Raw genomic sequence first — 22,536 nt, 5'->3', positions numbered from 1 at the left:
GCCCTGCTGAAGTCCAAGGTTGTGATCCTGCTTGGTATTCTGTTCCTACCACACAAGATCCTGAACACCACCATCTCATGATCACTACAGCAAAGGTTGCCCTCAACCTTCACCTCTTCATACAGACCCTCCTTGTTAGTGAGTATCAGATCCAGCAGTGCTCCTCTCCTAGTTGGCTCCTCCACCATTTGCATCCAGAAGTTATTGATGCAGTGGAGGAACCTCCTGGACTGTGGATGGACAGCTGAATAGACTTTCCATCAAATATCTGGGCAGTTAAAATCCCCCATGAGAGCCAGGGCCTGGAGAGACACCCTGCAGCCCACTTGGTTCTGTGTTTGGCTTTTGCAACTAGGCACCATTGAAAAGCCCCCAGTGCTTTAGCTACTACTGAACAGTGCTTGCAGAGCACCAAGGCTTCCTCTGTTTCTCACTCTTTGTCCCCAGATGTGTAGCCAGATGCTGAGCAAGAGGCTAGGAGGGGACATAGCTGGGGATGGCCAACACAAATTAGCCAAAGGGATCCTCCTTGTCAAATCAGCTCAGGATCTCCAGTAAAGCCTGGGCTTTTTGTCTTTCCAAAGTAGTCATTGCTGGGGGACTGGCTGGGCCTTGCCCTGCTGGCCCACCATAGCCTGTTTTGAGAAAGGAAAGAGTTTGCTGCATGCTTTCTTGTCTCCCAGTGGACCAGAAAGATTTCTGTGTAGGCAGCACAAGCTGCCATGAGGGCCCTGGCCACCTGGTGTGGCAGCACTGGGGCACAGGGAGTACCAAGCCTGGTCCCCAACTTCCCCCCATCCTGGGAAAGACCCCAGACTTGCCAGACACTTGGGTGCCATGGGGCAAGGAAGAGGGGTGCTGGCTGTGGGTGAAATGGGCTGGGGGCTGCACTCAGCCTCTCTAGCTCCACATCATCTTTGGGCACCTTCAGATACCAAAGTGGCCAAAGTGGCATCAAAATGTTGCTGCACACCTCCATCCTTCCCAAAACCCATGAGCACCCAGGACACCACAATGGCTCCTTCTGGGATGAGCCAGCTTGCAGGGTGCTGCCAGGTGATGACAAAAGTGAGCATATAGATGGAGCCCTACTAGGCCCTGTCTCCATGCCATGCAATCAGAGAGAGGGGGAAGCATCAATGCAGAGGCCCTTGCCGGAATACAGGCCTTGGAAAGACTCTCAGCAGATGTCCCTACCTCAGTTCTTCTGCTGGCCACAGTCCTTCCATCTAATCTGTTGCCAGACTTTCAAAATCTGGGGCATTGCTGTTCAACCTGATCTAAGCGTACCAGCATGTGGCAGGTACAACTACCTGCCCGCCAAGCACAGTGTCCTGACAGACCCGGAGCATGGGGCCAGGGCATGGTAGAAGTTGATAAAGATCAGCCTGATGCCCCTGGACTATCTGGGTCTAGGAGCTAGCCCTCCAAGTCATTAAGAAATTGACCACAGCACAGGCTATAATTGGAGTTCTGCTATGGAGAGAGTTGAGTTCTCTCCACACAGAAGCAGCCTGGCAGTCAGATCTGCTCCCCTTAGAATGGAACTTCACCCCTGCCTTGGCGAGTGTACCTGTGGGGAGATTTACCTTTTCTGAGTCTGTGCACATTTTGGTTCAGCTCTTCGAATTGCTTGTGCAACAGTATTTTCCCAGCTCACACTCAAATCTGTAATTTTATTGTCTTGGAAGGAGAGTAGATTAATTGTAATAAATCCAGAGGTTTTTATTTGCTGCTGCTGTATGTTTTGTTGGTGTCTCCATGGCATAGTCTCTCCCAACCCCTGCAATCCTGCTTGTGTGATTTCAAGTGATCTTCCCATGCACCTGCACTTGATGAATGCACGTATATCCTGGTGTTCCCCAGTTGCTCCATATAACAAGCTTCAGAATCCCAAAGGCTCTGGGGATTCCATTCTGCAAAGAAAGGGTAGCAAAAAGCAGAGTCACTCCTGGGGTGTACAGAGTGACCACAGGCTCCATGCATGTTCATTTGCCAGTCCAGCCTCTGTCAGGGACCACTTCCCACCCTCATGGAGATGGTAGCTTCTCCCACCTTCCCTTCTCCTATCCAAGCAGCTAAGGCCTACTCTGTGCTCCTGAAGACCAAACACCCAGCCTCAGAGGGCATAGTGGGCAGCTGTGGAAATCTGAGGTTTGCTGATGCTGGGGTAATGGCGCCTGAGAAAAGTCCTGCTGCCAGGGCAAGGTGCTGACAACCTCCCTGCCAACAACCTGCCTGTCAGGCAGCTCTAGGGATGTGGTGGCAATGCAGCCTCTGTTCTGCTTTTGCCACCTTGCTAGATGCCACTCTTCCTCCCAGTCCCACCAGACTTTCTCTCATCCAAGGTTGGACCCCTGCCCCAGCAGCAACTGTCTACACTCCTGCAAGCAACTTGCTGGCAAACTAGTGTTTCTGCACTGGCCTCTTCCCCATAGACACTCACTGTACCTGCAGCAGGAAGGTCTGGGTCGGGTCTTTCTGCACAGTATAGATGAATGTCCCCAGCAGAATTTCCTCCTTGTCTTCCTCATCTAGTCCCTTGGAGAAGAAGCACAGGGTAGCAGGTCAGGCACAATTTGCACATGAGGAAATGCTCATGTAAGCTCCAGGCCCTTGATCCTTCCAAACCTAGTTCTTGCAGCTTCAGTATAGTCTGCTGCAGGATATGGGTTGGGGATGAGTCTCCTCCATGTGTGTTTCTCAGGGCCTGGAAGTACTGGACCAAAAAGTGCTAAGCAAGTCTTAGAAGGGGTAACACCACCCTACACATCACTTGAAATGTCCCTTTAATGAGCCTCAGTGCTTGGTAGCACACAAATCTCAGCAGATGCACAGACAGCAGCAAGTTAGAGCTTCACCCTGTTGCCAAGTCCTACCCCCAGTCCCCTGCAGTAACTTACAGAGACTGTGAAATCTCGGGGAGCACTACTGACAGTCCCCAGCGGAGAGGCCATCTTTGAGTTGTGCTGTATGGTGATGGCTGATGGTCGTACTGGTGTGGACAACCGGATTAGCACCTTGCTCCAAGAACCTTGGAAAGGCCAGCAGTGTCCTGGGGAATTGTCCATCTGAAAGCAGAGGGAAAGAGCAATGAACACGAGGTTGTGATGGGGTCTTTTGTGCTCCTATGCAGTCAGTGGCACTGTGCCTGTGCTTGTGCTCAAAATGAATGAGGGGTTGGGAAGTGGGTAGGAGTGCCCAGCTGCTTCCCCAGCAGGAGAAAGAGGAAAATAGCCAGCTACTGGCTGATGTTCTGCACCAGAGCCAGGGCTTTCAAGAAACATCTCCTTTTGGCCAGCAAGCTCAGCTGCATCCCCCCCCAGACTCCACTGTTCCAACCAGGAGGTGAACAATCAGAGTTGTGTCAGGGAAATGGGGTCCATAAGGAGAAGCTTCTTCACCAAGTACTGAGGAGGGATGTGGGCAGGAGGCTTAGCTCAGCTCCCTTCTGAGGGCAACTTCTGAAAGACAAGCCCTGTGTGAGAGCTCAGGTGTCAGGCATCAGAGCAGTGCTGTGGCCCTGAGTAATAGCACTGGCCTGAGGGCAGAAGCCCCAGGGTTTGCATACTGCTTCACAGGACACAAAAGAAGTAACACTGACACTTTCTGCTACTCTACCTGCACAAAGGTATCTGTATCCTGAAGGAGTGGAGCACACAGGAACCAAAATACCTTGCAGAACTGTGCTGAGCTACTGGATGATGGATGCAGGTAGATGGCATCCCCTAGAGAGAAAAGAGAACAGCTGCCTGCAAGAGGCCCCAGGCTCCACTGCAGGCTATTTCCACATCTGCCTGCCAGCCCTGCATGCAGCACTGCACCCTCAGAGATGCCTCTGGAAAAGGAGGGAATCCCTGCACACAGTGACAATATTTCTCTCCCAGCCACACAAAGAGAAGGTCTGCAGGTGCTAGGAGACAGCAAGCTCCCACAGGAATGGCAGCAGCCCCAGGTCACAGCCCCATTTTGTGAACAGCAAAGTATGACCTGGTTTTTGTTTCTCAGAAAAGGTCTGTGGAGCAGGAGGGAGCACAAAAGCTTTCAGGGGCATGACAGAAGCACCAGTGAAGGATCTGGTGTCAGGGCTGGGAACAGTCCAAGTCATCCTCAGTCACAGCCATCCTTTTGGTGCCTGTGGATTCATCCATGTCTCCATGGCCTCAAGAGCAGAGTGTGCTGCACAGCCTCCTTTTGGGAGTGCTAAGCAGGAGCCCAGTGCTATGATAGTCCTATCTGCCTGTGTCTGTCCATACCTGTGCCTCTCAGAGGCCAGTCAGACGTACTTCTACTGGCAGACACTGCCTCTTTCATTTGCTGAGAGTCCTGGGAAAGACACAAATGAAGAGGGAAAATCACCACGTCAGACCTGGCCAAGACAAAGGGCTTTACAGTGGAAAAGCTCAACCAGCAACTCCTGGCAAGGGACAGCTGTGTGGGCTGAGCAGGAAAAGGCCACCAGCTGGCCCAGGAAGTGCCTTGTGTCCACCACTGCTTGTCACAGCCCTCTTTCCTAAAGTGCAGGATCACCTTCAACATGCTGATCTCAGCAGCCTGGTGTGCCACCTCTTCCATCAGCACTTGCAGCTCTTGGGAGAACTTCTTCCACATGATGAGCATGTTCCTGCAGAGAGTGGGAAAGCAGATCTTGTTAGAGAGCTGCCCAGCCCCACCCAGAGTGTACAAGCTCAGGAGCAGAGACAAAGGTGCTTGAGCTCCCTTTTCTTTCCCTGTTTTGCCAATCCTTCCCTTCCTCTCCAGGTTTAGCAGAAGGACCAGACAGGAGCAGAACAGGCCCAGGATGGTGTGCAGGTGTGTGCAAACACAAAAGGCTCGTCTGCTGTTACCCCACCAAATGTGTTGCAGGTCAGGAGAGAGAAGAGGGCTCTTACCATTCAGTCTTCAGTTCAGCTGCTGTCTGCACTGCCAGCACCTGAAAGGGAAAGGCTTCCCATTTCAGCACCAGAGCTACTGGGGATTTCCCAAGCCTGGAGCCCTAGGAAGGCACAGCAGAAGCTGCTGCTGACTATAGGTCACTGCCAGGAGTTGGAGGGACTGAGCGATTTATGTTGCCCACCTCCTGCAGTGCTCCTTTTGGTAGACTTTCCTGTTCCACAGCAGCAGTTACTGACCTCTTGTACTGCATCGTTTGTCCGCAGCCTCCGTGTCAAAATGACAGTCCCACACCAGGCACCAGCTGTAATTCACATCACCAAGACAGCATTATTTCACTGCAGTTCCTCGTGACCACTGTAGTCGTGCCATCTCCTCCCACATCAGGGTGGGAAGAAGCTGGCTGAAGACATGTGGAAGGGGTGCAGAGAGAGATTGCAGCTCCAAGTAGGGATCCTTCTCCCCAGGCCTTGGGGCTCAGCACAGACGTTATTTCTGGGCAGGCTTGGTGCCCCACAGCCGCATCCCACTTCCCTTCCCTCCTGCAGTGAGCACCAACGCTAGGTTCCACGAACTGCACACTCATTTCCTCTGCTGGCTCTGGTGCTAGGTGGACACTGCATATAGTGAGCATCCTGGAAGCTCCCCAGATGGCAGAGACAGGAGGTTGGAAGGGCCCTGCCAATGCCTCTCCCAATCATTCTGAAGCTTGTGCTCGGTGCCTCCTTGGCTCCACTGGCACAGGCAAACACTTACCAAGAGCAGCAAGACTCATCAATAAGAACACTGTGAAGATAGGCCTCTTCTTGATCAAGGTGGTGATCTTCTTCCTGAAAAAGAGTGGTGTTTGTGGTGCTAGCAGTGCTCAGGGGTCATGCCCTCTGCATGGGTGGGGATTTTGTCTTACAAACTGAGTAGCAGCAGTTCTGGAGACCTGGGTGCCCTGGTGGGGAGCACCACCAGAATCCCTTTGATTATCCTCACCCACCAGCACCCTACATTTTTGTGTCCAAGATGGGCCTTGCAAAGCCTCTCAGCAGTTCCTGCCTCAGTTCCTCCACTGCCCACAGTCCTTCCACCTAGTCTGATGCCAGTCCTTGCACAGGAACCTTGCTGCTGTAGGCCCACCCACCTGGTGCATTGATGCACTTGGTGTCCATTTTCAGATGTTGGCTGCAGTAGCACTGGTAAGAGACTCTCTGTGAGCAGAGGCTGTGACTGTCCCATGTTAAAGACAGGTAGTCCTAGCCATCTCCAACAGACCATGGCACAACTTGTCAAGAGTCACTTTCTCTTAGGAATTTAAGTGGGTAAAGGAAGAACCATAGGCTTTTTAAGTGATATTTCCTGCTATTTATTTATTAATTTGTCTTTTTAGATTCTGACTTATCCATTCTACTTTCCCACAAGGTTTAGTGTTCACGTGATATATAGGTCCCAGTTAATTTCCATTATGTTGGATAAATTTTATACAATCTCTGCTGTAAAATTAGGTCCTCTCTATGATGACATTCCCAGTGGAACTCCAAATCTGGGTGTTTGTGGTGACCCTGGCATGGACTCAGCAACACAGTTCCAAGTGAAGACCTTTATTGTGTTATACTACCAGCATCCCTCTGACTGCCCTCACCCACCAGCACCCTACGTTTCTGTGTCCAGACTGGACATGTGTAGTACTCACACAGTGATGAACGAACATGGGCTGGTCAGGTTCATTTTCATGCTGAAAAAGCCTAGGCACAAAAACAAGAGAAAAACATGAGGGCACCAGTCTAGTACATGCCAGATGCCTGCAGGGAGACAGTGCTGGTCCTTGGCCTTTTAGAGAGAGGAGTAGCTGGGAGTGAGAAGTGGAGGGCTGGCAGGATCCACATGCAGGCATGGCACTGAAAGCATGTTGGGGTGGGGAGTAGGAGGATGGCATAAGTCTCAGATTGTTCTCAGATTCACAAATTGCATTGGATTGGAAGGGACCCTCTAAGGTCATGTTGTCCAACCCCCCTCCAGTGAGCAGGGACACCTCCAAATAGATCAGGGTGCCCAGGGCTGCAACCTTCAATGTCTCCAGGGATGGGGCTTCATCCCCATCGCTGGGCAACCTGTTCCAATATTTTACCACTCTATTGTAAAAAACTTCCTCCTTATGTCTAACCTCAATGTACCCTGCTCCAATTTCAAATCATTGCCGCTTGTCCTATCTCTACAAGCCCTTCTAAACAGCCCTTCCCCAGCCTTCCTCTAGGTCTCCTTCAGATAATAAAATGTAGTAAGGTCTCCCTTCTCCTCTCCAGGCTGAACAGCCCCAATTCTTTCAGTGGGCCTTCACAGGAGAGGTGTTTCAGTGCTCTGTTCATCTTTGTGGCCCTCCTCTGGACCTGCTTCATGCCAGTCTCTCTTCTCTTCTTCGCTTGATTTCTTACAAGGATAAAGAGGTCTTGAACTATAAGGATAATGTCCTTAAAGATCTGTCCACTCTGCTCTGCTCCCCTGTCTTTGAGGATGCTTTCCCATGGGGTCCTACTGATTAACTCCCTAAGGAGCTGGAAGTTTGCCTTCCTAAAATTTAGAGTCCTAACTCTGCTACTTGCCTGTCCCTTAGGGACTGCAAACTCCACCAGTGCATGTTCTCTACAGCCCAGACTGCCCCCAGTCTTGACATCACTGATGAGTTCATTTGAGTTTTCATGTATTGCATTTTCTTAGGTAGGGCTGTTTATTATTTGGCTCAGGATGTTGCCATGGAGGCACTGCAGCAATCTCCTCAATTGACATCCTACTGTGCTATTTCTCCAGCAGAGGCTGGTGTAGTTGAAGTCCCCTAGCGCGACAAAACCCGCAAAGTCTCCTCTCTACCTGGAGCAGGAAGGTTGGCTGCATCAGTGGGCTTGGTGCAAACATGAGGAGAAAAGCAGGAAGAAACATACACTCATCTTGAGCAGGAGTGCTGATGTCCTCAGTCTCCACCGAAGACCTTTCCTTGTTGCTGCTGGGTTCTCTCTTCAGCCAGGCAGCCTCTTGGCTTCTTGAAGATGCCCTTGTCCTCATCCTCGTGAGATGTTAGTGGAGATTTGCCTGTCTGGGTCAAATCTCCTGGAGGCAGCCAGAACACCTTCAACCCTCACACAGCAACCAACACTGTACAGGCTCCTTCCAAACCCACAATAAAAAGGCCACACTGATGTCACAAATGCCTGGCTCCACACTGTGTGAGGTCATGGCTGTGACAATACAATCAGACCTAAAGCGGGGGCAGTGTGGCACTGGAGAGACACGCTGCAGCCCACTTGGTTCTGTGTTTGGCTTTTGCAACTAGGCCCCATTGAAAAGCCCCCAGTGCTTTAGCTGCTACTGAACAGTGCTTGCAGAGCACCAAGGCTTCCTCTGTTTCTCACTCTTTGTCCCCAGATGTGTAGCCAGATGCTGAGCAAGAGGCTAGGAGGGGACATAGCTGGGGATGGCCAATGCAAATTGGCCAAAGGGATCCTCCTTGCTAAATCAGCTCAGGATCCCCAGTGAAGCCTGGGCTTTTTGTCTTTCCAAAGTAGTCATTGCCGGGGGACTGGCTGGGCCTACCGTAGCCTGTTTTGAGACAGGAGAGAGTGCTAAGCAAATCTTAGAAGGGGTGACACTACCCTGCAAGTCCCTTGAAATTCCCCTTCAGGGATCAGCAGTGCTTGGTAGCACACAAATCTCAGCACATGCACAGGCAGCAGTAAGTTAGAGCTTCACCCTGTTGCTGAGTCCTACCCCCAGTACCCTGCAGTAACTTACAGAGATAGTCATTGCCTGGGGACTGGCTGGGCCTTGCCCTGCTTGACCACCACGGCCTGTTTCAAGGAAGGAAGAAATTTACTGTCTGCTTCATCATCTCCCAATGGACCAAGGAAGGTTCCTTTGTAGGGCCACAAGGTGCCCTGAGGGCACTGTGTATCTGGTATGGCAGTACAGTGGTACAAGGGGTACTGCACCTCTCCCCCATGTTCCCCTGCCCTGGGAAATACCCAGCCTTGCCAGACAGTGAGGTCTCATGGGGCAAGGCAAGGTGGTGTTTGTTGTGGATGAAGTGAGATGGGGGGCTGCATGGGGCTTTGGTCCACTCAGGCCCTCTGGCTCCACATCATCTTGGGGGAGCTTTAGCCACCAAAGTGGCTCCAGGAATCTGTCAAGCTGTTGTTGCCCACCTCCATCCTTCCCAAAATCCATTATCATGCAGGACACTACAAGGGCTCCTTTTGCCTTGCCAGGTCTTGACTACAGTGAGCTCCTGAAAGAGCATAGAGATGGAGCTGTTATGGGGCCTGTCTCCCTGCCACGTGAGCAAAGAGAGGGGTGAGCTGTCGATGCAGAGGTCCTGGCCAGAAGACAGGCCTTGGAAAGCCTCTCAGCAGATGTCCCTGCCTCAGATCCTCCACTGCCCACAGTCCTCCCGTCTAGTCTGCGGCCAGTTCTTGCACTGGATGAGTGGACTGTGAGGTGGGTTGAGAACTGGCAGAAAGGCCGAGCTCAGATGGCTCTGATCAGCAGTGCAGAGTCTAGTTGGGGGCCTGTAGGCAGCAGTGTTCTCCTGGCTATGGCTGTCCTGGTCTAGGCCCATCAGGCAGCCTGAGCCCCATGCAGCTGCTGGCATGGTGCACCACCAACTCCCTTTGCACCCCACCCTGGTAAGAGAGGAATCAAAACTGGGGGCAAAACACAAAATTCCTCAGGATCAGATAAGGAAAGTTGTTCATTAGTGCAGTACAATACAAATACAATAGTACAGCACAGTACAAGTAACAATGAAAGAACAGAAAAAAGCAATGACATTAGGAAGTAATGTGTAAAGAGAGTGGTGTAACACAGCACCCACTCACCAGGCACAGCCAGGGAAAAAACACAGTGCCAACACCAGTCTGGGCTGTACTGGTTTGAAGCCAGACAGATCCTCTCTTCCCCCGAGAGGGACAAAAGAATGACACTCACACAAATGGATTGGAGAGTGATGGAAAGTTTAAATGGAAAAGCAATTGGTGAAACTACAAAAAACTACCAGCATAGTGCCAAGAATATCCCAAAGCGTACAGAGTCCCTTACATAACACCCAAAGGCTTCCCAACTCTTCCTTCCTCCCACCTGAGGGTATACCCAAACCCCCAGGGCTCTTTCTTCCCCCCCCCCACTGCTAGGCAAGTCTCAGGCTGGCCAGGTCTGGGACTGCCCCCCCCACACACCTCCTTTCTCCTCCTGGCATTAGGCCTAGACAGGCCTAAGAGGCCTTGAGATACTCCCCCACCATTACCTGATAAGAGAGCATCTCCCATGGGAGCAGAGAGGGAGGAAAGAGAGAGAGAATGACTCTGCAGATGGATTTATAGGGGGCAGGATTTGTGGGTAGCAATACACCGTTTCCTGTGTCCACCTGATGGGGTTGGACACTTGGAGCACCGGAGGTGTAGCTTATGTGGCAGTGACAGGAGGCACCCAGCCTGAACTGACACAGGGGCCCACACAGGGTTCTGGAGTCTTCTCTGGAGACTTTGAAAATCCAGAACACTCCTGTGCAGCCTGATCTAGGTGTACTGGTGCCAGGAGGGAAGGTGGACTGGATGATCTCCAGAGGTCTCTCCCAATTCCCACTATTCTGCTTGGGCCTTGGGCAATGTGCAGATGTGTGCAAACCCAAAAGGCTCATCTGCTCTTACCCCACCAAATGTGTTGCAGGTCAGGAGAGAGAAGAGGGCTGCTGGGGATTTCCCAAGCCTGGAGCCCTAGGAAGGCACAGCAGAAGCTGCTGCTGACTATAGGTCACTGCCAGGAGTTGGAGGGACTGAGCGATTTATGTTGCCCACCTCCTGCAGTGCTCCTTTTGGGAGACTTTCCTGTTCCACAGCAGCAGTTACTGACCTCTTGTACTGCATCGTTTGTCCGCAGCCTCCGTGTCAAAATGACAGTCCCACACCAGGCACCAGCTGTAATTCACATCACCAAGACAGCATTATTTCACTGCAGTTCCTCGTGACCACTGTAGTCGTGCCATCTCCTCCCACATCAGGGTGGGAAGAAGCTGGCTGAAGACATGTGGAAGGGGTGCAGAGAGAGATTGCAGCTCCAAGTAGGGATCCTTCTCCCCAGGCCTTGGGGCTCAGCACAGACGTTATTTCTGGGCAGGCTTGGTGCCCCACAGCCGCATCCCACTTCCCTTCCCTCCTGCAGTGAGCACCAACGCTAGGTTCCACGAACTGCACACTCATTTCCTCTGCTGGCTCTGGTGCTAGGTGGACACTGCATATAGTGAGCATCCTGGAAGCTCCCCAGATGGCAGAGACAGGAGGTTGGAAGGGCCCTGCCAATGCCTCTCCCAATCATTCTGAAGCTTGTGCTCGGTGCCTCCTTGGCTCCACTGGCACAGGCAAACACTTACCAAGAGCAGCAAGACTCATCAATAAGAACACTGTGAAGATAGGCCTCTTCTTGATCAAGGTGGTGATCTTCTTCCTGAAAAAGAGTGGTGTTTGTGGTGCTAGCAGTGCTCAGGGGTCATGCCCTCTGCATGGGTGGGGATTTTGTCTTACAAACTGAGTAGCAGCAGTTCTGGAGACCTGGGTGCCCTGGTGGGGAGCACCACCAGAATCCCTTTGATTATCCTCACCCACCAGCACCCTACATTTTTGTGTCCAAGATGGGCCTTGCAAAGCCTCTCAGCAGTTCCTGCCTCAGTTCCTCCACTGCCCACAGTCCTTCCACCTAGTCTGATGCCAGTCCTTGCACAGGAACCTTGCTGCTGTAGGCCCACCCACCTGGTGCATTGATGCACTTGGTGTCCATTTTCAGATGTTGGCTGCAGTAGCACTGGTAAGAGACTCTCTGTGAGCAGAGGCTGTGACTGTCCCATGTTAAAGACAGGTAGTCCTAGCCATCTCCAACAGACCATGGCACAACTTGTCAAGAGTCACTTTCTCTTAGGAATTTAAGTGGGTAAAGGAAGAACCATAGGCTTTTTAAGTGATATTTCCTGCTATTTATTTATTAATTTGTCTTTTTAGATTCTGACTTATCCATTCTACTTTCCCACAAGGTTTAGTGTTCACGTGATATATAGGTCCCAGTTAATTTCCATTATGTTGGATAAATTTTATACAATCTCTGCTGTAAAATTAGGTCCTCTCTATGATGACATTCCCAGTGGAACTCCAAATCTGGGTGTTTGTGGTGACCCTGGCATGGACTCAGCAACACAGTTCCAAGTGAAGACCTTTATTGTGTTATACTACCAGCATCCCTCTGACTGCCCTCACCCACCAGCACCCTACGTTTCTGTGTCCAGACTGGACATGTGTAGTACTCACACAGTGATGAACGAACATGGGCTGGTCAGGTTCATTTTCATGCTGAAAAAGCCTAGGCACAAAAACAAGAGAAAAACATGAGGGCACCAGTCTAGTACATGCCAGATGCCTGCAGGGAGACAGTGCTGGTCCTTGGCCTTTTAGAGAGAGGAGTAGCTGGGAGTGAGAAGTGGAGGGCTGGCAGGATCCACATGCAGGCATGGCACTGAAAGCATGTTGGGGTGGGGAGTAGGAGGATGGCATAAGTCTCAGATTGTTCTCAGATTCACAAATTGCATTGGATTGGAAGGGACCCTCTAAGGTCATGTTGTCCAACCCCCCTCCAGTGAGCAGGGACACCTCCAAATAGATCAGGGTGCCCAGGGCTGCAACCTTCAATGTCTCCAGGGATGGGGCTTCATCCCCATCGCTGGGCAACCTGTTCCAATATTTTACCACTCTATTGTAAAAAACTTCCTCCTTATGTCTAACCTCAATGTACCCTGCTCCAATTTCAAATCATTGCCGCTTGTCCTATCTCTACAAGCCCTTCTAAACAGCCCTTCCCCAGCCTTCCTCTAGGTCTCCTTCAGATAATAAAATGTAGTAAGGTCTCCCTTCTCCTCTCCAGGCTGAACAGCCCCAATTCTTTCAGTGGGCCTTCACAGGAGAGGTGTTTCAGTGCTCTGTTCATCTTTGTGGCCCTCCTCTGGACCTGCTTCATGCCAGTCTCTCTTCTCTTCTTCGCTTGATTTCTTACAAGGATAAAGAGGTCTTGAACTATAAGGATAATGTCCTTAAAGATCTGTCCACTCTGCTCTGCTCCCCTGTCTTTGAGGATGCTTTCCCATGGGGTCCTACTGATTAACTCCCTAAGGAGCTGGAAGTTTGCCTTCCTAAAATTTAGAGTCCTAACTCTGCTACTTGCCTGTCCCTTAGGGACTGCAAACTCCACCAGTGCATGTTCTCTACAGCCCAGACTGCCCCCAGTCTTGACATCACTGATGAGTTCATTTGAGTTTTCATGTATTGCATTTTCTTAGGTAGGGCTGTTTATTATTTGGCTCAGGATGTTGCCATGGAGGCACTGCAGCAATCTCCTCAATTGACATCCTACTGTGCTATTTCTCCAGCAGAGGCTGGTGTAGTTGAAGTCCCCTAGCGCGACAAAACCCGCAAAGTCTCCTCTCTACCTGGAGCAGGAAGGTTGGCTGCATCAGTGGGCTTGGTGCAAACATGAGGAGAAAAGCAGGAAGAAACATACACTCATCTTGAGCAGGAGTGCTGATGTCCTCAGTCTCCACCGAAGACCTTTCCTTGTTGCTGCTGGGTTCTCTCTTCAGCCAGGCAGCCTCTTGGCTTCTTGAAGATGCCCTTGTCCTCATCCTCGTGAGATGTTAGTGGAGATTTGCCTGTCTGGGTCAAATCTCCTGGAGGCAGCCAGAACACCTTCAACCCTCACACAGCAACCAACACTGTACAGGCTCCTTCCAAACCCACAATAAAAAGGCCACACTGATGTCACAAATGCCTGGCTCCACACTGTGTGAGGTCATGGCTGTGACAATACAATCAGACCTAAAGCGGGGGCAGTGTGGCACTGGAGAGACACGCTGCAGCCCACTTGGTTCTGTGTTTGGCTTTTGCAACTAGGCCCCATTGAAAAGCCCCCAGTGCTTTAGCTGCTACTGAACAGTGCTTGCAGAGCACCAAGGCTTCCTCTGTTTCTCACTCTTTGTCCCCAGATGTGTAGCCAGATGCTGAGCAAGAGGCTAGGAGGGGACATAGCTGGGGATGGCCAATGCAAATTGGCCAAAGGGATCCTCCTTGCTAAATCAGCTCAGGATCCCCAGTGAAGCCTGGGCTTTTTGTCTTTCCAAAGTAGTCATTGCCGGGGGACTGGCTGGGCCTACCGTAGCCTGTTTTGAGACAGGAGAGAGTGCTAAGCAAATCTTAGAAGGGGTGACACTACCCTGCAAGTCCCTTGAAATTCCCCTTCAGGGATCAGCAGTGCTTGGTAGCACACAAATCTCAGCACATGCACAGGCAGCAGTAAGTTAGAGCTTCACCCTGTTGCTGAGTCCTACCCCCAGTACCCTGCAGTAACTTACAGAGATAGTCATTGCCTGGGGACTGGCTGGGCCTTGCCCTGCTTGACCACCACGGCCTGTTTCAAGGAAGGAAGAAATTTACTGTCTGCTTCATCATCTCCCAATGGACCAAGGAAGGTTCCTTTGTAGGGCCACAAGGTGCCCTGAGGGCACTGTGTATCTGGTATGGCAGTACAGTGGTACAAGGGGTACTGCACCTCTCCCCCATGTTCCCCTGCCCTGGGAAATACCCAGCCTTGCCAGACAGTGAGGTCTCATGGGGCAAGGCAAGGTGGTGTTTGTTGTGGATGAAGTGAGATGGGGGGCTGCATGGGGCTTTGGTCCACTCAGGCCCTCTGGCTCCACATCATCTTGGGGGAGCTTTAGCCACCAAAGTGGCTCCAGGAATCTGTCAAGCTGTTGTTGCCCACCTCCATCCTTCCCAAAATCCATTATCATGCAGGACACTACAAGGGCTCCTTTTGCCTTGCCAGGTCTTGACTACAGTGAGCTCCTGAAAGAGCATAGAGATGGAGCTGTTATGGGGCCTGTCTCCCTGCCACGTGAGCAAAGAGAGGGGTGAGCTGTCGATGCAGAGGTCCTGGCCAGAAGACAGGCCTTGGAAAGCCTCTCAGCAGATGTCCCTGCCTCAGATCCTCCACTGCCCACAGTCCTCCCGTCTAGTCTGCGGCCAGTTCTTGCACTGGATGAGTGGACTGTGAGGTGGGTTGAGAACTGGCAGAAAGGCCGAGCTCAGATGGCTCTGATCAGCAGTGCAGAGTCTAGTTGGGGGCCTGTAGGCAGCAGTGTTCTCCTGGCTATGGCTGTCCTGGTCTAGGCCCATCAGGCAGCCTGAGCCCCATGCAGCTGCTGGCATGGTGCACCACCAACTCCCTTTGCACCCCACCCTGGTAAGAGAGGAATCAAAACTGGGGGCAAAACACAAAATTCCTCAGGATCAGATAAGGAAAGTTGTTCATTAGTGCAGTACAATACAAATACAATAGTACAGCACAGTACAAGTAACAATGAAAGAACAGAAAAAAGCAATGACATTAGGAAGTAATGTGTAAAGAGAGTGGTGTAACACAGCACCCACTCACCAGGCACAGCCAGGGAAAAAACACAGTGCCAACACCAGTCTGGGCTGTACTGGTTTGAAGCCAGACAGATCCTCTCTTCCCCCGAGAGGGACAAAAGAATGACACTCACACAAATGGATTGGAGAGTGATGGAAAGTTTAAATGGAAAAGCAATTGGTGAAACTACAAAAAACTACCAGCATAGTGCCAAGAATATCCCAAAGCGTACAGAGTCCCTTACATAACACCCAAAGGCTTCCCAACTCTTCCTTCCTCCCACCTGAGGGTATACCCAAACCCCCAGGGCTCTTTCTTCCCCCCCCCCACTGCTAGGCAAGTCTCAGGCTGGCCAGGTCTGGGACTGCCCCCCCCACACACCTCCTTTCTCCTCCTGGCATTAGGCCTAGACAGGCCTAAGAGGCCTTGAGATACTCCCCCACCATTACCTGATAAGAGAGCATCTCCCATGGGAGCAGAGAGGGAGGAAAGAGAGAGAGAATGACTCTGCAGATGGATTTATAGGGGGCAGGATTTGTGGGTAGCAATACACCGTTTCCTGTGTCCACCTGATGGGGTTGGACACTTGGAGCACCGGAGGTGTAGCTTATGTGGCAGTGACAGGAGGCACCCAGCCTGAACTGACACAGGGGCCCACACAGGGTTCTGGAGTCTTCTCTGGAGACTTTGAAAATCCAGAACACTCCTGTGCAGCCTGATCTAGGTGTACTGGTGCCAGGAGGGAAGGTGGACTGGATGATCTCCAGAGGTCTCTCCCAATTCCCACTATTCTGCTTGGGCCTTGGGCAATGTGCAGATGTGTGCAAACCCAAAAGGCTCATCTGCTCTTACCCCACCAAATGTGTTGCAGGTCAGGAGAGAGAAGAGGGCTGCTGGGGATTTCCCAAGCCTGGAGCCCTAGGAAGGCACAGCAGAAGCTGCTGCTGACTATAGGTCACTGCCAGGAGTTGGAGGGACTGAGCGATTTATGTTGCCCACCTCCTGCAGTGCTCCTTTTGGGAGACTTTCCTGTTCCACAGCAGCAGTTACTGACCTCTTGTACTGCATCGTTTGTCCGCAGCCTCCGTGTCAAAATGACAGTCCCACACCAGGCACCAGCTGTAATTCACATCACCAAGACAGCATTATTTCACTGCAGTTCCTCGTGACCACTGTAGTCGTGCCATCTCCTCCCACATCAGGGTGGGAAGAAGCTGGCTGAAGACATGTGGAAGGGGTGCAGAGAGAGATTGCAGCTCCAAGTAGGGATCCTTCTCCCCAGGCCTTGGGGCTCAGCACAGACGTTATTTCTGGGCAGGCTTGGTGCCCCACAGCCGCATCCCACTTCCCTTCCCTCCTGCAGTGAGCACCAACGCTAGGTTCCACGGACTGCACACTCATTTCCTCTGCTGGCTCTGGTGCTAGGTGGACACTGCATATAGTGAGCATCCTGGAAGCTCCCCAGATGGCAGAGACAGGAGGTTGGAAGGGCCCTGCCAATGCCTCTCAAAATCATTCTGAAGCTTGTGCTCGGTGCCTCCTTGGCTCCACTGGCACCAGGCAAACACTTACCAAGAGCAGCAAGACTCATCAATAAGAACACTGTGAAGATAGGCCTCTTCTTGATCAAGGTGGTGATCTTCCTGAAAGAGCAGTGCTCAGGGGTCATGCCCTCCGCATACTTGTGCTCTCCAAACATTATTAGTTTGAATATGTACTTAACTTTGTTTCAACTTAAAAGCTATTTGTGTTCCTAATTTGTTTAACAAGCCTCTTCCCATTGGAGTTACTAGACAATTTACATTTTACTATATAGAGACACTCATGCTAGTTTATTGTCTCCAACTGAAAGTTCCATAGGCTGTAAAAATGGCCTAGAATCTCTCCTCCTGTTACCTTTAAGGCTGCATGTACAATGTATAACGATGTATTTTCTTTGTTCATGGCATAAGGCCTGTCTGTTTGTCACAGGATGTTTTAGGAGCATCATTTTAGGGAGATTCAGACTATGTGGAGCAAGGCAACAGCAAGTTCTGTGCCTGTGCACTAGATTGAGACAGACAGGAGCCAGGGAAGCCCAAGGGAGAGTGGAGAGACCCAGCAGGAGTCGACAGCTCTCAGATGTGGCACCATCTCGGAGCAGTGTGTGCAGAGCTCTCAGGAGCACAGCAATCAGGGCAGACACAGAGGAACACCAGTGCTGCCTGCTGAACAGGTGACCCCTGTTGGTGGTTCTCACCCTCTTGGAAAGTCATCAACTATGGTCTGCACCTGGCAAAGGGTCATGTGCTCAACGCTAGCCAGGGCAGAAGTGGGAACCCAGATGGAGTACCCATGGAAACTTGCAGCTGCCCAGGTGACAAGCTGTAGGGAGTGTCAGAGCCTTTCAATGGCAGCAAGTGGCAGTTATGACAATGGTCATATGTGGCAGTTATGATAACTGCTGCAGGTGAGCAGGTGGATGATCTCTACTCGGTGGCAGAGCTGCAAGAGGAAGTTTAAAGGATGACAGTCATTAAGGGAAGCCTAAATGGAGACAGACTGATGAAGACAGGATCTGCCCTTCTTGGAGTAGAAATATTTGGAAGCAGCTATCTGAAAATGCAGAAGCAGTGGGCCCCTGTATCCTGCCCCTGCCATACCAGAGGCAGCACCCTGGATGAAGGGAGTGAATGGAGGCCTATCTTACAACAAGACTCTAGAAGGTAGCAGAGGCCTAAGAGAGCTGGCTGATATTCAAACATCATTTCCTCCAAACTCAAGATAGAGCAGGAATGATACCTGTATGGATGACCAAGGAGCTGCTGAAAAAAGTCGTGTGGAAGAAAGAAGTTCACAGTATGTGAAAAAAGGCACTGGTCACATGGGAGAGTTATAGGAAAGTTTTCAGGGTAGGAACGCAACAAGAAAGGCCAAAACCCTCTTAGAATTAAATCTGACAAATGAAGTAAAAGAGAACAAGAAGGGCTTCTTCAAAGAATTCTAAAAGGAAGAGAAGGGAAACTGAAGGTCCACTGCTGAATGAGGTGGGAGACCTGGTAACAGAGGATGCAGAGAAAGCAGAGCTACTGAGCGCCTTCTGTGCTTCAGTCTTTACTGCTAAGACCAGCCTTCAGGAATCCCAGACCGTGGAAGTAATAAAAAGGCCACCTGGTAGAAGGAAGACTCTCCAATGGTCAACAAAGATTGGGTTAGATATCACTTGGGAAAACTGAACATGAGAAATCCTGGGCCCTGATAGGATGCACCTATGAGTGCTGAGAGAGCTGGCTGAGGTGGTTGCCCTATCACTCTCCATCTTTGCTGTGCCTATCTACTTTGTGTTTGTATTAGCAGCGTTAGCTATTGCCTTGACCTCTTTACTACAATGCTTCTCAGTATCAGAGGCAACTTTTCAATCTCTTCATTTGTAAAAAGACTTTTAATCCCAACAGTAGTAACAGCAATGACCAGTCAATGTCTACCACTAGTAGAGGACCTATAAAAGGCTGCATGGTCTAGTAACGTGAATAAGAGTGTCTACACAACATTCCTAGCAATGCATTCATTTAATGTGTCTTCCATGTGCTTAATTTTCAGACAATTTCAGATATGTGACTGTAACTCTATCCAAGAAATGCAAAACCTTAAACCAAGTTGTTGTGCAATACACAGTTCTATGAATTCATTATAGTAATGCACAATTCAAATGGTAAATCTCTGTATGTAAATAGGTTAATGTAGAGAGGAAAACTAATTTTTTAATAATAGTTGTTGATGTTTTTCAAATAAACGTTTGTTTTCAGACAAACCTTTTGCATTGGTATTTCTGTTTATTGCAGGACTTTCATGAAGTCACATTTTAGGATTTTGAACTGTGTCAGGTTGATGAAATTAGAATCATAGAATCATAGAATCAGTCAGGGTTGGAAGGGACCACAAGGATCATCTAGTTCTGACTCCCCTGCTGTGGGCAGGGACACATCACACTACATCAGGCTGGCCAGAGCCTCATCCAGCCTCGCCTTAAACACCTCCAGGGATGGGGCCTCAACCACCTCCCTGGACAACCCATTCCAGGCTCTCACCACTCTCATGGGGAAGAACTTCTTCCCCACGTCCAGCCTGAATCTCCCCACTTCCAGCTTTATTCCACTCCCCCTAGTCCTATCACTACCTCATATCCTAAAAAGTCCATCCCCAGCTTTCTTGTAGGCCCCCTTCAGATACTGGAAGGCCACAATTAGGTCACCTCGGAGCCTTCTCTTCTCCAGACTGAACAGCCCCAACTCTTTCAGTCTCTCCTCATAGGAGAGGTGCTCCAGCCCTTAGTTCTGATCATCCTGGTGGCCCTTCTCTGGACATATTCCAGCATGTCCAGATCCCTCTTGTAATAGGGGCTCCAGAACTGGATGCAGTACTCCAGGTGGGGTCTCACCAGAGCTGAGTAGAGGGGGAGAATCACTTCCCTTGACCTGCTGGCCACACTTCTCCAGATGCAGCCCAGGATCTGGTTGGCTTTCTGGGATGCAAGTGCACATTGACAGCTCATGTCCCTCTTCTTAGGGCTGCTTTCCAGCCAGTCAGTGCCCAGCCTGGATTTGTGCTTGGGATTGCCTCGACCTACAGAACCACTCCACCTACCTCATCTTCCTGAAAAAAAAAAAAAAAATTCCAGGATTTTTCCCATATATTTTATCATTTCCAGAATTATCTGTAAACTTCAATTTCTTAGCATTTTTTTTTTTTTGCACCTTGGACACTGAAACTGTTCATTTTACATTTCCATATATATCACTTCAAAACTGTCTGTATAGTTTTAGGAATATGAGCCACTGAAGACCAGCTACTGATTGGTGCAATGTGTCAGGAAAGATTTCTCAGTAGCTAGAATTAGCTTTTGTTTTGCTGTTCCTACCATTAGTGTACTCTAGCCATGTTGGATAGGTATGTGGTATTTTTCACAATTAATTTCACAAAACCAAGTGAAATTTCATTTCACAATAAGTAAGCATTGAATAGTTCTCCAGAAAATATACTGGAAAACCTGTATTCATCATCTTGCTATGCAGTTTGTGCTTTCATGCACATAATTAACCATCATGCATGTATTTAGGATTGTACTGCTTTTAGGGCGATGCCTTTAAAATTTTTCACAGATTTTGAGCACAAAGTAGAAGAATGTAAATAAACCACTACTGGGTGTAAGAAAGGAAAATAGTGATTATTCTAAATTATTCCATGAGACCCTCAAGATTTTGTTCTCAAAACAAAGTTCAGTTCTGTTGCAGCAGTCTAGCAGGGTGTATGTATTTTTGTATGTATTCATTGCATTCCATTGTAGTTGTGCTTGCAAATATAGCTCCATTTGCTTCCAAACTGAGCTAGTCTAGTGAAGTTAATATTGGGAGGGGAATTTCAACCACAAGGGCTTAAAACATCCTTTTTTCCTGCCAAGTCTGGATGGTTTATATATTTTATATGCTGTACACATCTACTGAAATGGCTGTGGTATACAGGCCAATTGGTAACATCGTTCTTTATATCATTCTTTTACTACAAGGGATGCTGATGCTAAAGCCAAGTAACAGGAATTCAGTTTCAGAAGTGAGTATGTAGGTAATAGGACTGTGCATGAAAATGGAAGTCAAACTAAGAAGGAATTTAGTTAATGTAGGATTTGCCATAGGACTCTGTCAAGAAATAGCAATGGGTAAAAGCTGTCTTCAGTCCAGCACAAGTGATAAGAAATATAATCTTTCTTAGCACAATATGACAGATACTTACTTCTAATCATGATCTCTTGTCATGATCTCTTTTTGTGTCTGTTCCTTAAGGGAATCACATTACCAAGGTCTCTCCAGTGTTTTTGTTCTCAAGTATTTGCCATGAATGATAAATTACACATATATATAAATACAGAAAGATATAGGTAGGTAGGTAGATAGATAGATAGATAGATAGATAGATAGATAGATAGATAGATAGATAGATGACATTTGTAAGGCTAAAACTCCACAAATATTTATGAGACATACTCAGTTACATTCTCATTTTGTTTAATATCATGTTAGGGGTGGTTCTGGTTTTCAGCAAAAGCCAAATGCACCTTAAAATTATGAATATCTGCTTCTTGCTGGCAGATACCTCGTGCTTCCTGGGCTGGGGGACTGCTTTTTAGAACTATTACATGGTCTGCTACATACAGAGAGGTGATTAACAAGTCAGCTGCAACTCAGCATAATACTTGCTAAAACGTACAACAAATATCATCTTTCCATAGCAAATGGAGAATTAACAGTTACTCTTTTAAGTTCCCACAGTTAATGTCCCTTTGTATTTTGTTGAGGGTTCAGTCTGATTGGATTGCAGAAATAAGCAAACTGCTGCATGGCCAGAGGAGTCTCATACAAAGGCAATGGTAGCTCAGCTCTTACTGAATCTGGCATTTCTGTGTAACAAGTTAGTTGGAACATGCTACAGTTCTCAGTGTCTGCTGTGTTGCTGTATTGGATAGCAAGAGGAAGGGCAGGAGTTACTCAGGCAGCAGCAGTTTGTGAAGCCAGTCTCAGGTACAAACACCATTTGCAAAACAACTGCTGAGCAGTGGCATGCAGTGAAGCACTGGTAGCCTTTTGAGGAAAATGAACCAGAAAAGTACTCTATTTAGACTGTCATGCTGAACAAGTAACATGCTATAATTTGACTCAACACTAGAGAGCATTAAAATAACATAGGATGACTGCTGTGTTGTGGCTTGTTGGGGAAGAGACCATTAGGAACCAGACCTGAACTTCACATTGAACTGAGAAATACTGATTATCTCTCTCAAACATGGACTTTGAAAGTGGATTTGGAAAGGTGAAAAAGTATCGGAATTGTGACTTTATTTTAAACACAACCTGTAAAAAGCTTCAAACAGAACCTGTAAAAAGCTTCAGCAAAGTAGCACCATAAAGTGGTCCTCCCTCCTCAGAAGCAAGGCCTGACATTTAAAGCATGGCACTAAGCTCAGATGTGTTGCACACAGCAACGTTACTCCACCAAGGTCGAGCTGATAAAATCAGTCTACAATGACTATCTGGATTGGTGTTCACTCACCAGAAAAATGAATGACACTGTGTCAGATTCACATTCACTCACTAGTAAGCCTGGGAAAGTCACTGTACTTGGCTTGTTTGTTCAGTTTGG

General features: G+C 49.2%; 1 protein-coding gene across 1 annotated transcript; it reads right to left on the bottom strand.

The window, feature by feature from the left end:
* Positions 1-1,805: 1,805 nt before the first annotated feature.
* LOC128979344 (sperm-associated antigen 4 protein-like) lies at positions 1,806-13,582 on the bottom strand. The gene is made up of 10 exons (XM_054397561.1): positions 13,462-13,582; positions 12,219-12,270; positions 6,575-6,626; positions 5,650-5,723; positions 4,531-4,624; positions 4,257-4,326; positions 3,622-3,728; positions 2,904-3,071; positions 2,452-2,541; positions 1,806-1,916 (listed from the first exon to the last, which is right to left on the bottom strand). Exons 1-10 carry the CDS (start codon positions 13,580-13,582, stop codon positions 1,806-1,808), a joined length of 939 nt encoding a protein of 312 aa, XP_054253536.1.
* Positions 13,583-22,536: the final 8,954 nt, after the last annotated feature.

This window comes from Indicator indicator, chromosome Z (assembly GCF_027791375.1).
Source record: "Indicator indicator isolate 239-I01 chromosome Z, UM_Iind_1.1, whole genome shotgun sequence".
NCBI classification, from domain to species: Eukaryota; Metazoa; Chordata; class Aves; order Piciformes; family Indicatoridae; genus Indicator; species Indicator indicator.
The sequence above is the reverse complement of the archived record's forward strand: the minus strand, read 5'-3'. Positions and strand labels throughout refer to the sequence as shown.

Excerpts from the sequence above, each read along its gene's own strand:
- LOC128979344 (XM_054397561.1), bottom strand. The coding sequence starts at position 13,582 with ATGAGGACAAGGGCATCTTCAAGAAGCCAAGAGGCTGCCTGGCTGAAG. Across the intron at positions 4,625-5,649 it reads GATGAGTCTTGCTGCTCTTG|GAACATGCTCATCATGTGGA; the intron begins GTAAGTGTTTGC and ends CACTCTCTGCAG. Across the intron at positions 1,917-2,451 it reads CCCAGACCTTCCTGCTGCAG|AATGGAATCCCCAGAGCCTT; the intron begins GTACAGTGAGTG and ends CTTTCTTTGCAG.